This window comes from Maylandia zebra, linkage group LG14, assembly GCF_041146795.1.
Source record: "Maylandia zebra isolate NMK-2024a linkage group LG14, Mzebra_GT3a, whole genome shotgun sequence".
In the NCBI taxonomy this organism is placed as follows: Eukaryota; Metazoa; Chordata; class Actinopteri; order Cichliformes; family Cichlidae; genus Maylandia; species Maylandia zebra.
This window is the reverse complement of record NC_135180.1, coordinates 7,028,177-7,042,170: the sequence shown is the minus strand read 5'-3', so window position 1 is coordinate 7,042,170 and position 13,994 is coordinate 7,028,177. Positions and strand designations below refer to the sequence as shown.

The window sequence follows — 13,994 nt, the reverse complement described above, 5'->3', positions numbered from 1 at the left end:
GCAGATCTTTGTTGTCCAATTTGTATCAAAATCGGGTCTTTTCTTAGACGTGGAATAAATATGTGTTTGTGCAAAAATGTCTAATGGTTGTTGGTTTGTCTGTCACTGATCAGAGAACAAACAGATGGTGCAGAGTGGTGCTCACTGCGTCTCCCTTCTTGACTGTAAGCAGCGTCAGCTCTCAGAACAACCTCACAGTCTCGCTCAGATTCTCTACCTGCAATCTGCACACACACGTCTTAGAAAACTTTGAGGTTACATAGATCCCCGACCCACAAACCTAACCATCACCAGCAGGTCTACTTTAATAGTTGGTCTGTTGTAGAATCTGTTTTGAAGTCAAACAAAGGGCAGGAGAACAAAACACTTAATTTACATTGAATTTTAAAAACAACATATGAACTTGTTCGTGCTCATTTAAGCTTGGTTTTCACGTCTACCACTTACTGAGTGGAATATGTGGAACTGAGAGGAACTAGAGGTAAAACATGCTTGCCAACAGAGATGGGCAGTAACGCGTTACTTGTAACGCGTTACTGTAATCTGATTACTTTTTTGAGTAACGAGTAAAGTAAGGGATTACTATTGCAAAAACGGTAATTAGATTACCGTTACTTTCCCGTAGGAACGCTGCGTTACTGCGTTACTAAAACTGATTTTTTGCGAGAATGTCTCACGACAGTGATGTAAGCGAGTGCGCCGTTAGTGACAACAGCTGTGTGCAGATCAACAATGGATCACATATCGAGTGCGGGAGAGAGTATGAGCGTGCAGCGTTTAAAGCGTGGAAGTACTGACCTTACTTTGAGTTTGATTCCATAAAAAGTGACAAAAACATTAGCGTCCATCGTGCGTGGGAAGAAAACTTCTTTTTACAGCGAAAAAAACCCCTAAACTTCCAAGGAAGCACCAAGAGCGCAACGACGTAATGGGAAACTCACAGAGACACTGCCGTATCCTTCCACTGACCGCTGCACACCTGCACCAGGGTAAACCTCCGCCTACTGCAGTCCTGCTTTACAGGTGAAAATAGAGCAACAGGACCGCTGAGTCTTTGACTTTATTTATGTTCTGCTGTGTTTTACTTGCATCTATTTGAAAGAGTGAGTGTAAACACAAAAAATTATTTTATTTTATGTGCTGGAATGTGCAGAAAATAGGTTTAAATGTTAAACTCATTTATTCAACTCAGAGAATGTTGCATATAATTAAATTTTTGCTTGATGCATAAAGTTAAAAGATTAAAAATGATAAAACAAGTTAAAAAAAGAGACTTTTCCATTTGATTACATTTTGTATGATGGATTATGTAGAAAAAGTAGAATTGGGCTGAAAGATCTATCGCTTTATCACCTCTTCAGGTTGTAAATCGTGTTTTTAAAAAGTAACTAAGTAACTAAGTAACTAAGTAATTAATTACTTTTGAAAATAAGTAATCAGTAAAGTAACGGGATTACTTTTTTGGGGAAGTAATCAGTAATTAGTTACTGATTACTTTTTTCAAGTAACTTGACCAACACTGCTTGCCAACACTCGTTACATTCACTTTTAGTACAGTGGAAGCAGTAAATGCTTCCACTGTACTTTGGATGATATTGATAGTGATGATCCACAAAAAACATAGCATGGATGACTGCATGTCATACCATCAATGATATCAGTCAGTTTTAAAAAGTTTGGAAGTTCCCACACTGTAAAAACTTACAAGAAGACTTTTTTTGAACATCTGCCTTGTCAGCATGAATGTATGGCACTTTGCCCAAGTGCTTTTTACCCCATTCGCTGGTGTTTCATCATGAAAGGAAACATTGGGTAGTTTACTTTATTCTTTCAACTCTGTCTCTCTGTTACAGCTGCAGTCAATGCATTTCAGATTATTTGGGGTTAAAAAAAATGCATGAAATGATCTCCATAAACATGCACGCATGTAAACAAGCCCAAGTCTCCCTGGAGAAGTTCTGAGTGTCAGACTTTAAACTCAGTGAGGAACAGAGCTGCAGCCTACCTAACCGATGAACTCGTTTAGCTCATTAAGCTTTTAGCACAGAACTCCCCACCCATTACAGTCCAGATGCTCCCCTCTCTTTCACACCAAAACAACACAATGAAGAAACGATGTGTGTGTGTGTGTGTGTGTGTGTGTGTGTGTGTGTGTGTGTGTGTGTGTGTTTGCAAATTGTGAATGTGAAAGCAGCAGAAGGAGAGGGCAGGAAAGCACAAAAGTGTGTACTGTCTGTTCATTATGGTGCCAACTGTTGCAACAAAGACTCCCGCTGGAAGAGCAGAGTCAGAAGGCTGTTAGTTCAGTTTAGAGCTGCGGTGCTGGAACAGACTCACTTGACCCACTTTAATGTCATTGGATATGTCGTGTTTACAGTTCTACAGCAGTGGTGTTGAGAAGGAAGAACAGATCATTGGCATTTCTTTTGAGGGAGCCTTTTCACGTCCCTTATCTAAAACAGTGGAAATGGAAATGCAGCGTAGTTAAAATGCTGCAACGGACAGATCTGCTCTTATAAATGTCTACCAGGCACACAATCCTTCTTAATCTTTGTGCCCATCTCGTGTCCATCCGTGAGTGAATGCAGCAATGGTCAAAGGACACAGACTGTATATAAAAGATGGACATCACCACCTGAAACTTTGTTCTGTGCATTAAGTCCCTTCCATTGGTGGACGACCTCTCTCCTTTTTTGGTTACTAAACTTCAAAGACAGGAAGTCTCGGAGCCATAACCACAGACTGTATATAAAAGATGGACAGTCACAGTGCCACTGTGGTTACTGCAAAGCTTCATTTTGGGAGTTTTGATCTGAGCATTCTACACTGACATCTCAGCTCTTTGAAACCAGTTTCCCTTAAAGCAAAACCTGATTTAATGGCCTTCTTAACACTAATGATCATAATTTATGAATCAAAATTCTTTGTTCAATAATAGAGAACGCTAAAGTCATCAGAAAAGCGTTACTAAAGATCAAGTAAGATGAAAAGTTGTTTTTTCCCCATAGATTTTCTCTTTGAAGCCACAAGATTTACCCCCTGCTGGCCATCAGAAACAATTCAGGTTTAAGGATCGTTGTCAGACCCTGAAAACTCTGTCTTTCATGTGCAGTAATTGGATTTTTATGCCAATCCCTCCTTAGAGTGACCTGTTGTGACCCTACCACAGAGAAAACAATTTTCCATGTTTTTCTGTTTAAACCAGATGCTGTCAGATTACATTAATACTGTTAATGAAATCTGTTTTTCTATAATGCTATAAGTACTAGAGCTTCAGTTCACTCTGGCTCTTGTGTTGAAGTTGCTAGTAGAGACAAACAAAAATATGTGTATTTGTTTAATTCAGAAAACCTATGTTAATATGGATTATAAAAAGTTTCTTTCTTCCACGAGAGGCTATTAATATGAAGTAGACTGTGATTGTTTGGATTTTAGAACAGAAGCGTGCATAGGACAGGAGGTGAGTGTTCTTAGAAGACCTCTCCGCTGACCAAAAGGGGTTTGGACAAAGCAGCGTGAAGCCTGTAACTCTCAGAACTTTAAAAAGATTTGGGACAGACTGAACCATATTGAAAACCTTAGTGGCATCGCTGTGTGTATGCCTCCCCACTGGGAGTATTAGTCAAAGACAAAAACAACACTCCAGGTGCCTTCCAGCTGCTGCTGAAGGGAGGAAAGAGAGCAGACAGCAAAGAAGCGCAGCTGCAGAAATTAAAGAAGACAGAAAAAAGAAAGAAGTCTGCAACAAATCGGCATGTTTGTTAAAATCTCATTTATTCATCACTGATATACAAAAACAATGGGGGTTTTTTTCGGTGCAAAAAATAGCTCTGGATCTTGTTCAGCTCGGTCTGGTTTGGCCCTCGGGGGTTTGCCGTAGTGGAGGCCTCCAGTATTTACAGTCCCTTAGGAGTGGATAAAAGATTACCCTCATCAGCTGATGGGGGATTGGGGTCTTATCAAAGCCTCTCAGACTGAAGGAGAGGACAGAGGGGCTTATAATAAAACTTTCCCAGGAGCCTGTTTTATCAGGGAAAATCTGGGGTAGGCGCTTGTATGTCAGTGGCAGCTAATGTTTAAGGTAAAGGTTTCCCAAAAACCAAATAAGGTGTAAAACCCATTTTCCTTTTAAGACCTAAAGGTGTGAACAGTTTAATATTTCAACACAGATTCTAGTGAGCTTTCATGGCAGCTTCTGGGAAACCTTTGCTTTAAACCATTATTTTGTCTCCAAAGCAAAAAGTCCATTATTCTCATGCCTAATGTTACAGCAGTCACCTTTAACCAGGCATCAACATCCACAGGTCACTGGTGAATCATGTAGGGTTAGGTTAACATCCACCTCTTTTAAAGCTTATTGCCTGTTTGAAACACCCAAATGCAAACGTTTTTTTTAGAAAACACTGTAGTGGCAATTCCTCAATGCCTCATTTGAAATGGAACTTTTTAACTTTTACTTTTTTTTAGCATGTGGCTAAAACGAAACCAAACTCAAACATAGATAAGTCCCCGGTGACTCAGTGCATGTTAAAAAGTTAACCGCTCCACAGTGGCATCATGGTACATGAACATGGAAGATTCTGGATTTTTGTGTCGGTTTCAGGATTGTTACAACCCCCTAATTCCATCATCGCTTCATCACACAGTAGCTCCCGTGTGAGAGTAGCTTCTCTGCCTACACATACATGTTTTTACACTTTTCAGGTTTCTTTACAAAAATAAGGTTATACCGCATTCACGCCATTGATTCAAACTGGGTTACAAAGTGAGATGAACCACTGTTATTGCACAAATTGATTAACCACAAATAGATCAACCATAAAAAAAACAAAACACAAAATGAGGAGGGGAGAAAAAAGAAAAGTACTACTTGTACTCTGATTAGCACTGGCTAATAAATATGCATGTAGCTGGGCCTGGGTCCGCCTGCTAGCAAAATGAGATGAAACGCAGTGAAAATGTCGGCGGAAACAAGGAAGGCTGCGGCAGGAGCTGGAATAATGAAAATCGATGAAAAGCACAAACAAATGAAAAGAACCAAATCAGTGGATGTCGGTCACTTGTCCCCCCCCACCCGGGTGAGCTGTAATGGGGGTGTTGGGGAAGGTTCCATGGAGATAAGTGCACTCGCATGCTCTGAAACCTCACCCACCCCACTCCCATACTGTATTTGCGTGTCTGTTTGTGTGTACAGAGCAGGTTCTCTGGTTGTGTACACGCACACACCCGCACACCCCCCCCCAAGTATCGATTGCTTATTCCCGCTGTTAAAGAAGAGGAGGCACTTGTGAAATGAACATGTCAACAGTGGACCGCATGCTTCCACATTAACGTCTCATGGCTTCGTGATTACATTTCTTCCATTTTTCTCGCCATCAGGAGTCCCCCAGTTAGTGTTATTTGCATTTTACAAAAAAAGGACAAAAAAGTCTATAATAATACAAATATATCCAACATCACGTTAAAATTTGCATTAGAAAAAAGGAAAAAAAACAAAAAGAAACTTTAACTTTAAAAATCAACATAATGCGACAAATATAAAACAAGCCCCAAATTTCCTTCCAACAAGTCATGACTGGTTAAGACATTCAATAATGATTTTATATTACAGGAATGAAATTAAATATATTAATCTTTAAGTAAAAATGTGCTAACCCAAAACCCCCCCCCCATCCTGGGTTAAAATCAGGGGCTGAATAAAGCTCGCTGGATGAGTGGAAGATGCCATCGAAGAGAACAAAAATCACAGGCACATGATGGCAAACCTCATTCACTCCATCCATATTCATTCCTGTCAAGCTTTTGACTTTTTTTGGGTTTTTTTGGTACGTTATGTTCATAGAAAACTCCCCCCCACATGCACTCTCTCTCATGCAAAGGCATGCTGCTATGTCACTGTGTGCGTTTTCAATTCATGGGGGGGTTGGGTGCAGCAAGACAAGACACGACCCGATAAACTAAAATCCATGCAACACATCGCACACAGAAGTGAACTTGGAGGGATATGTGTGTGAGTGCATTTTTAAGGCATTCAGGGCCAATTCTGCAGGAAGTAGTGTCAGTAAAAAAAAAAAAAAAGGAGCATGTCTTTAAAAGATGTGTTTGTCAGTAGTCAAAAATAAGTAACAAATATAGGGAAAAGATGGTTAGACGCTAGGCAAACCAGATCAGTGTTTTACTGTTGATGAGCAGCCGAGCCTGGAGCATTATGGCAGACATGAATTATTAAACTCAAAGTACTTTATCGTTATCTGTCATGACAGAAACCCCACTGCAGTTAAAACATTGACGCATCAGGTTTCTGGTTTAACACGAGGTGTGATCAAACTAACTCGTTTTAAAGTTCGGCAGGTCTCAAGTCAATGAACCATCTTCTTGGGCATGGTAATCTATATGAATTGAACATGGTCCAGTGGTGCCCGAGAAGATAACCTTGAAGTTGAGATCAGCCAAATTTGAATCAGGTAAGCTGACGAGTACTCGGAAGTTTCTCCAGTGGTGATGAAGTTGGTGATGGGACTGGTAAATTAACTGGAATGAATGATTAAACTAAATCTGTGAATGCTCTCTGCTGGTCACTTATAGATTTTCTTTAATGCTTTCTAATAAATAATGTTACTACTAATGTTGGTCATGGTTCCCACCTGCCCGCACGTCATCATTGGGCACTCTTGCACTGTGCGCCTCACCCTGTGAACCACCCCGCCATTTATCTGTTGGGGTTATGTCTCTGATACAAACTTACATGGCACTCAAAGGCAGATTGATGAGAGAGCACAGAGCAGCTGTGGTAATGACGGCTTCATTCTTTCAGCCATCCATTTGCTCCATGCTCTTCCTCCCTCCCTCACTTGCTTCCTGCCCTCTCCATCCGCCCCAACCCTCTCTAGAACACTTATTAAAAGCTATATTTAGATAAGCAGAAAACCTTGACTCGCCGAGTGCATCGCCGTTAAAATGTTGGTGTGTGTTTCTATGTGCGTGTGAAGGCTGCGGCTACAGCATGAAAGGACGTTATGAAAAGGGCTACAGGTGCCTCAGTCGCTGCCAACAGGCAAGTCTGCTTGCATAGGCTCTGCTCTCAACCTGACCATTAAGACTCGAAGTGAAGAGGTAAAGAGGGGCAATGGAAATAAGAAAACACAGAAAAGCTAAGGCATCTCTCCCCTTATGAGTCCACTACTGGACAAACTGCAGTGTAATTTATAAAGAAATGGCCAATTCCAGTCAAACCCAGACCACCTGATCATTCAGATAAATGAGGAAAACAAAGTCTAACATGTGTTCTTGAGACGTAATAATTAAAAAGAAAAAACCTGTAGGATATAGTCGTTTTGCTACCTCCCTCTTCATGCGCACACCCATTGTCTCATTTCACTCACACACGCTTTCAAAAGACACATGCACACATTACAGTAGCCTTCCTTGTCACCACTGCTGAATTTCTCTACCTTAAGTGGAAGACTCATTCAAAGGATTACATCTGCAGGTTGAAACTTTGATCCCAAATCAAAAGACACACAAGCTAAACAAAGTCTGCTAAAAAAAAAAAAAAAAAAAAAGAGAGAGAAAAAAAAAAAAAGAAACAATCCCTTTTCATTTTAACCCAGTCTTGGTAACCCTAATCCACACTGGCTCTGCTGTGGGTTCCCAAGGGTAAATGGAGAGCAGGGCACAGGTTTTGTTCCACTCCTCTGGTGGAGTGTCTCTCTGGGTCAGTGCAAGGCTCCTGGAGAAAGCACTGGGTGGTCCGGGAAGAACGGAAGTTAGCGGAGAAGGAGGGAGAGGAGCAGATGAGGCGAGAGATGAAGAGGAAGCTGGCCTGTTGATCCTGAGCCCTGAGGATTTTTGCATGTTTGTAGCTTTGAGTGATTAAAAACCTCAATGCTTCATCTTCCTCCTCCTCCTCTTCTTCCTCATCACCTTTTCCCTTACTGGGACTCGGAGGGGGTGCTTTCGCGTGGCAGCGACATGCTCTTGTGGCGGTCCCACAGCTTGTGGAGCTCGGTGGTTTCGTTCTCGCTGCTGCTTGTGCCGCTGTCCCGGAAACTGGCCAGAGGGGGGCGCACCTTTACACCTTTCACAGTCACTGAGCCCTCAATTGCTTTACGGAGCTGGTTGAAGAAAGATAAGGTAGTTAGAATGGAAGCAGGAAGTGTGTGTGACCAGAACTTCACAGCGCAATTTAAGGCTCCCAGTTTCAACAATCTGGACAGCACTACTATACTCAATTCAACAGCAATTTTATTATTTATCAGCAGGTCATCACTATAGTCCTGTAAGGAGACTTTAGTATATCATAAAGTAAAGATCCTTAAACATTAGAGAGCCATACCAAAAGTGGCAACAGTGGGGAGAAAGAAACCTCTGGCAGCTGAGTTGAGGGAAAATCAATTTTCAAAAAACAAACAAACAAAAAAAAAGGGGAATGTCCAACTTAGTAGTACACAAACAATTTCTAAATTGTAACAGTAAGAAATATGTCAAAAGAAGCGTGCAGAATTTTATATGATTGTAGCATTAAGGAATTGTATCATACATCAAAATTCATACACCATCACCCTCATTACAAGAACTTTATATAATGTGTTGCTTTCTACTGTACCAGTACAGTAATACACTGAAAAACACATTTTTAATAATAATTTTATATCAATATATTTTAACTTTTCTATGCTAATTAAACATCCTCAATAAAAGCAAAATATATCACTTGGGTTTAAATTCTCTCTTTTTAAAAACAAAAACCAAAAAAAAAAGATTTGGAAACCTTTAAAATCCTTTAAAAAATATATCAATTTCTTTCAAGGATTACTTTGTGGGAGAATAGTGTACATTAAAGATACACTCTTTGGGTTTGGTGTTTAGGTCCCCCCTCCCTCCCACTGTTATCATTAGACTGTGCTGAATATAGCTTTAAATTTTGACCACAGTGGTCTTGCTCTACACTGCAAGATTATATCAGTACTTCTGATGGAAAGGTTGTTTCCTATTTTGGACTGAAATCTCGTTTCCAAAGTGTAATAAAGGGAAAGGCACTGTTTTTGTCCGCTAGAGTGGGATTTTCACGGCACATTCTGCACCACATCTCTGTGCGTTCATCATTTGTTTGAAGCCAGCTCACCTCCTGCAAACACTTTTCCGAGAATACGCACTTCTTTTGTGGTTCGGACTCCTTCTGACATTTCTTTGGAGGTGGAGGAACACCACAGTAATTGCTTAAAGGAGCTTCTTCGACATCTTTAAGAGTTCTAAACAAATGTCTGTCCTCCTCCAGAAAATCTTATGCACGTAAACGCGCGTTGCAACTTCTTATCTGGTGCACATTTTTTATTTTGACAGCGCATGCGCACCTGCGGACCACTTATGTGCACTCCTGATTATAATGCTTGCCACATTCACAGCAGTAATTGACAAAAATGCTTCTGCAGTCACAAATCTTCAGGAAAACATTGTATTACATAAAACCAATGATTGTCAGAGACTATTTTAGGTATTACCTGAGAGGTCTTTATCTGGTCAAACAAAATGGCACTAACAAAAAGTTGGATAAGGCAGAGAAAGAAATGGCTCTACAACTTATAATATTCATATATTCACATATATATATATATATACACACACACACACACACGTATATGTGTATATATACACACACACACACGTATATGTGTATATATACACACACACACACGTATATGTGTATATATACACACACACGTGTATATGTGTATATATACACACACACGTGTATATGTGTATATATACACACACACGTGTATATGTGTATATATACACACACACGTATATGTATATATATATATATATATATATACACACACACACACACACACACACACACACACGTATACATACATACATACATACATACATACATACATACATACATGTATTTTACATTTATATTTTTAATATTTCATGTTGTTGTTTGCAACAACAGACAGATATTTTGCACATATTAATTTAATTGAAAACGTACATTACAATATCCTTTTAAATTTATTTATATGCCAAAGTTTTGACCTTGTGTATCTGAAGTTCATTAATATTCTAAATCCTGCTCTATGCTTCACACTGTACAGAATAACTGTGATTAAACTCAACCAGTACCTAAAAGGTTATCAGTAGTAGGTTTAAAAAAAAAAACAGGTTTCCTGTTATATAGGAATCATAGTGTTTAACATCCTCTATTATTTATTATTGGTGTTATTAACAAAATTATGGATGTGATTTGGGTGCTACAGGTCACGTGGCAGCATTGAAAAGAGTCCTGTACGTGTGTTCTGGATCTGAAATAAAACTATGAAACGCACTGACGTCCCTGAAATAGTTGTTATTCATATGTAGCAGAGACGCTGTGATGTAACCATGTGTTTGTGTGACAGACAGGCAGAATGGGAAGGCTGGTACACAGAACAAAAAATCCTAAATGTCAGGGACAGGCAAGCAGCACTGCACTTAGCAACAATCCTCTCTCCACTTCCTGGCCAATTCACAAAGAGTGAAGCGTTTTCAGTTGTTTATGAGGCAGGAGAGATGGAAAGAGAGGGAGCAGGAGAGGCGGCAGAGAACAGACAGAATGACAATAGATAGAGACAGCAATATTAAGCAGCCTTTAGTCTGTCACAGTACATAACAGACAGCAGGAGGAGGAATCATTAATGATGACTGAATGTCATCATTTGTGTGTGTACAGCACGGTGACAGCACTCCTGATGATATTGACAGTGCCTTTACAGTTATTAAAAGCGGTGAACAAACCATCTGTGGAAATGACGACAGTCATGACTTTTCACATGACGCTGGGTGTCAAAGAAATGAACAGAAAAAATGGATTCTAATGTATTTTAAGTTCAGAAGGGATGAAACCATGAAATTAAATCCAAGGGTTTTTCATCTATTGATAACTCTGTTGTCACACCTTCCCCTCAGGTTAAGAGCCCAGGTGTCATCCTGCAAGGAGTTTACTTCACCGAAACAATCTGGAAATTTCATTAAAATTCAATAAACTATCATCTTGTCTTTATTTTTAGTTAGCACATACCGTAAACACTTAAAGCTGTAAGCTAATGATAGTTGTATAAGAGCAGATGCTGCTGGTGCAATAAGCTGTATGTTTTACGTCCAATGGATGCATGATCTGATTAGTCGACTAATCGCAAAAATAATCGGTGACTAGTCGACTATCAAAATAATCGTTTGTGGCAGCCCTATTCTCCATACATACTCACCTCTGTCTGTTCCATGTGCTCGCCTGACTGCCACGGGTCTCAGAGCTTTTAGCTGTCCTGCGCCAAGACTTTGGAATCTACTTCCACCAGATCTCCACACTACAAATTCTCTTTCTACTTTTAAATCAGGTCTGAAAACCCATCTGTTCAGAACTCATGCTGTCACTATAACTTGGTCTTTTGTTACCTGATTAGTTTTATAGTTTCATTTTATTTGTTTACTTTGTTTGTGTATATGTTTGTTTTTTTTTTGCTATATTAATGTAAGGTGACCCTGGAGGTCTTTAAAGGTTTCTATAAATAAAATGTATTATTATTACTATTATTATTATTATTATTGTTATTGTTATTGTCATCAAGCTAATAAAGCAATTAAAGCTGCACAGCATGAACATACGGCCCAAAGGGAAACTTGAAGAGACGCTTACTTCTTTAAGGGAAACCACCCCGATAAGGCGTCCAATGCTGGTGACGTAGGCGTGGTCGAGGCCAAGCAGGGAGAAGATGGTGTGGGTCTGCAGAAAAAAAAAACAAAACAGGTGGAGCATTGTTAGTAGAAACCAGCTCTGCTGGCATCTTACTCAAAATAGAATATGACGCTCAGTTTGGGGAACGCACCACTGTTGACAATTATCAAACAATAATACCTGCATTCACACCGGATTCATTCAACTACTCAAATGTTCGGCTAAGTGGGATATTATCACTTTGGGAAATATAGGAGGGGGGCATGAGATGCTTAAAAATGGAAGTGGTAAAAACCTGCTTGTATCATAAGAACTAAGTAGTATCTGATGAAAACAACAGGAGGGAACAGATTAGACTGTAGATGGAAAATTCTTTATTAACTTGACTACAGAGCTATCAGGAAAGGTTCAAGGCAATGGTTTGGTACTGGCACACAAGGTACATGTGTCCCAGTACCACATTACTCTTGATTTGCAGTGGTTCCAGCTGTACGCAACTGAGCAGTAGATGCAAACGTGTTTTACAAACTTCACAGAGGTTTGCATACAACCTTTGCGATTATAACCTTTGTGGAGAGCTCAAAATATTCTTAGCAATTTTCCCCCTTTGAGAGCCAGGGGAGACCAATGCAGATCTATAAGGAGAGGATTTTATCAGACACGGCTCCCATGCTGAAGTTTGTAGTCTAGAACACGGATTTCTTAATTACTGAAAGTTGATTCAATAGTTGATTTTCAAACTTAAGTTTTTTTCTTGCACATTTGAGTTTAAGTCAAAATTTTGAGATGCTCAGATGAAAAATCTTAAGATAACGTCCCAAAACGTTGTCAGTTGTGGAAACAAGCTTCCATAAATGATAGATAATGGGTACAAACTGGTTGGACATTTTCTCTCTGTATCATTTATTGTTAGCACCTTGAGGTAACCATTGTTGTGTTATGGCACTATATAAATAAAACTGAATTGAAGTTATGATGCAGGATAAAAAAAAATGTATTTAATAGTAAAATATAAAAGGTTTTCATTATTCTCTATTAGTATCATTATTCTTTCTACTTTGCTTTTCAACTTTAATATTCCATGAAATGTGTGGAGTTTGCATGTTCTCCCCGTGTTTGCGTGGGTTCTCTCCGGGTACTCCGGCTTCCTCCCACCGTCCAAAGACATGCAGCTTGTGGGGATAGGTTAATTGATTAATCCAAATTGTCACTAGGTGTGAATGTGCGAGTGAATGTGAGTGTGAATGGTTGTCTGTCCCTATGTGTTAGCCCTGCGACAGACTGGCGACCTGTCCAGGGTGTACCCCGCCTTTCGCCCTATGACAGCTGGGATAGGCTCCAGCGCCCCCTGCGACCCTGAAAAGGATAAGCGGAAGCGAATGGATGGATGGATGTTGGTTTTATATGTTTCCATGATGCTATTTCGCTCTATTTACACACTCTGCCCTGTTAGTACTGTATTTGCTCAAGCAATGACTTGCTTTCCCCAAGGGGATCATTAAAATTTCATTGCATCTTATCTGCAGTACTAGAGTTACAGTGGAGGAGTGCGGCTGTGTGCAGATAAAAGCAAAGAGTGTGAGGTCAAAAAAACTTCAGTGAGTAGATGAGGAAGTGTGCAGGATTAATGCCAGCTGAACTTTTTGTACTAGGCCCTTTTAGCATTTAATGGAACTTTCTCCTAAGCCAGAAGGCCACTTGGGATGTTTGAAATGGATCCCAGTGTACCAGGTAAACAGAAGCTGTGCCAAGGAGAAGATTGTTTAATGTTTTCAGGCTGCGCCCGACGTAATGTAATATGTGAAAGTGCTTCCTCAAGATCAGCTCAATCCTACGTCAACCCATTCACTTCTATTTAAATTGTCGCTCACTGATTAAAAGTGCTGCAAATAGCATTTCGCAATCAATTGATCAACAGCAAAGTAATTTGATTAGAAGCCTCCAGCACGCCAAAAGAGTCACATCTGGTGTTCATCCTCTTTAATCAGAAGTGTAACCTGCTGCACAGCTGAACAGGAATCATGACAAATGTGGTCCCAACATGGCGAAGCTGCAAGAGTACTCAGGTAATACGGTCAACATTTGACCCACCAATGCCAATCAGTGTCATCTAATCCACTTATTGTCCCTTTTCAGAAAGTCATTTTAAAATCTTTTTTGTAGTTTGCGGCCAAAATAAAACATGACTTATTTTAATTATTGGAAATCTATTCAACAGCATTTTGTCCCAAAAATAACTTCTAATCGTTAAAAATGTCCGCAAGATGTGTGATGA

The 13,994-nt window shown here is 39.8% G+C and overlaps 1 protein-coding gene across 3 annotated transcripts in view; it reads right to left on the bottom strand.

The window, feature by feature from the left end:
* Positions 1-3,757: 3,757 nt before the first annotated feature.
* LOC101483601 (chloride channel protein 2) overlaps positions 3,758-13,994 on the bottom strand; it is a 179,825-nt gene continuing 169,588 nt past the window's right edge. For all 3 annotated transcript variants that reach the window (XM_024804945.2, XM_024804946.2, XM_076892159.1), the window contains 2 exons: positions 11,681-11,767; positions 3,758-8,114 (listed from right to left, as the gene is read on the bottom strand). In XM_024804945.2, coding sequence (XP_024660713.1) covers positions 7,932-8,114; positions 11,681-11,767 — 270 coding nt within the window. In that variant the 3' untranslated portion in view covers positions 3,758-7,931. The remainder of the gene's footprint in view (positions 8,115-11,680; positions 11,768-13,994) is intronic.